This window comes from Gigantopelta aegis, chromosome 3 (assembly GCF_016097555.1).
Source record: "Gigantopelta aegis isolate Gae_Host chromosome 3, Gae_host_genome, whole genome shotgun sequence".
In the NCBI taxonomy this organism is placed as follows: Eukaryota; Metazoa; Mollusca; class Gastropoda; order Neomphalida; family Peltospiridae; genus Gigantopelta; species Gigantopelta aegis.
In genome coordinates, this window is record NC_054701.1 from 85,919,459 (window position 1) to 85,921,180 (window position 1,722).

The 1,722-nt window shown below is 41.5% G+C and overlaps 1 protein-coding gene across 1 annotated transcript; it reads left to right on the top strand.

Annotated features, from left to right (window-relative positions):
• Positions 1–223: 223 nt before the first annotated feature.
• On the top strand, positions 224–1,366 carry LOC121368904 (uncharacterized protein K02A2.6-like). The gene is made up of 2 exons (XM_041493660.1): positions 224–397; positions 608–1,366. Exons 1-2 carry the CDS (start codon positions 224–226, stop codon positions 1,364–1,366), a joined length of 933 nt encoding a protein of 310 aa, XP_041349594.1.
• Positions 1,367–1,722: the final 356 nt, after the last annotated feature.

A 1,722-nucleotide genomic window follows, 5' to 3' on the forward strand; every position in this document is an offset into this window, starting at 1 on the left:
TTGGTTTTGTATTCTCAAAGGACGGCATTTCACTGATCCACAAAAGGTTGAATCAATCAAACGAGCATCTGATCCGATTAATCCAGCAGAAGTTCTTAGCTTTTTTGGAATGACAAACTTTTGTGCTCGATTCATTCCAAACTATTCTACCATCACCAGACCACTGTACGACCTAACCAAGCAAGATAAAGAATGGACATAGGGTACAGCAGAGATAGAAGCAATGGCTAAGTTGAAGGCAAGCTTGACGAGTGATCAGCTAATGGCATACTTTGACACAAATGCCAGCACAGAGCTCGTAGTTGATGCAAGCCCAGTTGGTCTCGCTGCTATTCTCTACCAAATCACAGGAGACAAACGCAGAATAATCTCCTACGCCAGTCGAGTTCTTACTCCAGTAGAACGTCGATAATCTCAGACAGAGAAAAAGGCACTAGCTATTGTGTGGGCGTGTGAACATTATCATCTCTATCTCTTTGGGAACAAATTTACACTCATCACAGATCACAAACCATTGGAACATATTTTCAATAATCCAAAGTCGAAACCTCCGGCTAGAATAGAACGATGACAGTTCCGATTACAAGCCTATGATTTTATCGTAAAGCATCAACCAGGAAAAGACAACCCAGCTGACTACATGTCGCAGCATCCAGCAAACATGTCAACACTAGCAGCGGAAGCTACATCAGTCACAGAAAGTTATGTTAGTTTCATAACTTCTCATGCAGTTCCGAAGGCTATGACACTGACTGAAATCAAACAACAAACTGTGCTTGACAATGATTTACAGCAAGTCATCGGTGCAGTTGTGAACAATAACTGGCATGCCATTGCTAATACAACAGCTTACAGATCATATTGGCATATTAGGGAAGAACTAACTGCCATTTCAGATGGTGACATCCTCCTTCGAGGAAACAGACTGATAATACCTAAAAATCTTCAACAGCGTGCCATTGACATTGCTCATCAAGGGCACCAAGGCATAGTGAAGACGAAACAACTACTCAGAGAAAAAGTTTGGTTTCCAGGCATTGACAATCTTGTAGAGGAAAAACTTTCCAAATGCTTACCATGCCAAGCTGCCATACCATCTGACAAACAAGAACCATACCAAATGTCAGAACTACCTGACTGCCCTTGGCAAAACATCAGTGTAGACTTCTGTGGACCGTTCCCATCTGAGGAATACTTGCTTGTTCTCATTGATGAATATTACCGATATCCATTAGTTTATGTTGTGACATCCACATCTGCCAAAGCTACAATTTCTAAGTTAGAACATGCCATGTCACTGTTTGGCATTCCTGATGTTATCAAGACGGATACTGGACCACCGTTTAATAGTCGAGACATTTGCTGAACAGTTTGGCTTCACTCACAGAAAAATCACACCAAAATGGCCTCGGGTTAATGCAGAAGTTGAACATTTCATGAAGACCCTTGGAAAAGCTGTAAGAACCACACACATCGAAGGCAAACGTTGGAAATCTGAACTGAACACTTTTCTTCAGAATTACAGAGCGACACCGCACAGATCTACGAAAATACCTCCCGCTCCTGCATTGTTTGGCTGCTCCATTAAAACTTTCCTACCTCAACATTCACACTCGTGTAGTGATGCTATGATAAAATAAAATGACAAACTGGCCAAAGAAAGGATGAAGAGGTATGCAGATGTAAATAAGAAACCATCCAATATCAACGTTGGAGATACTG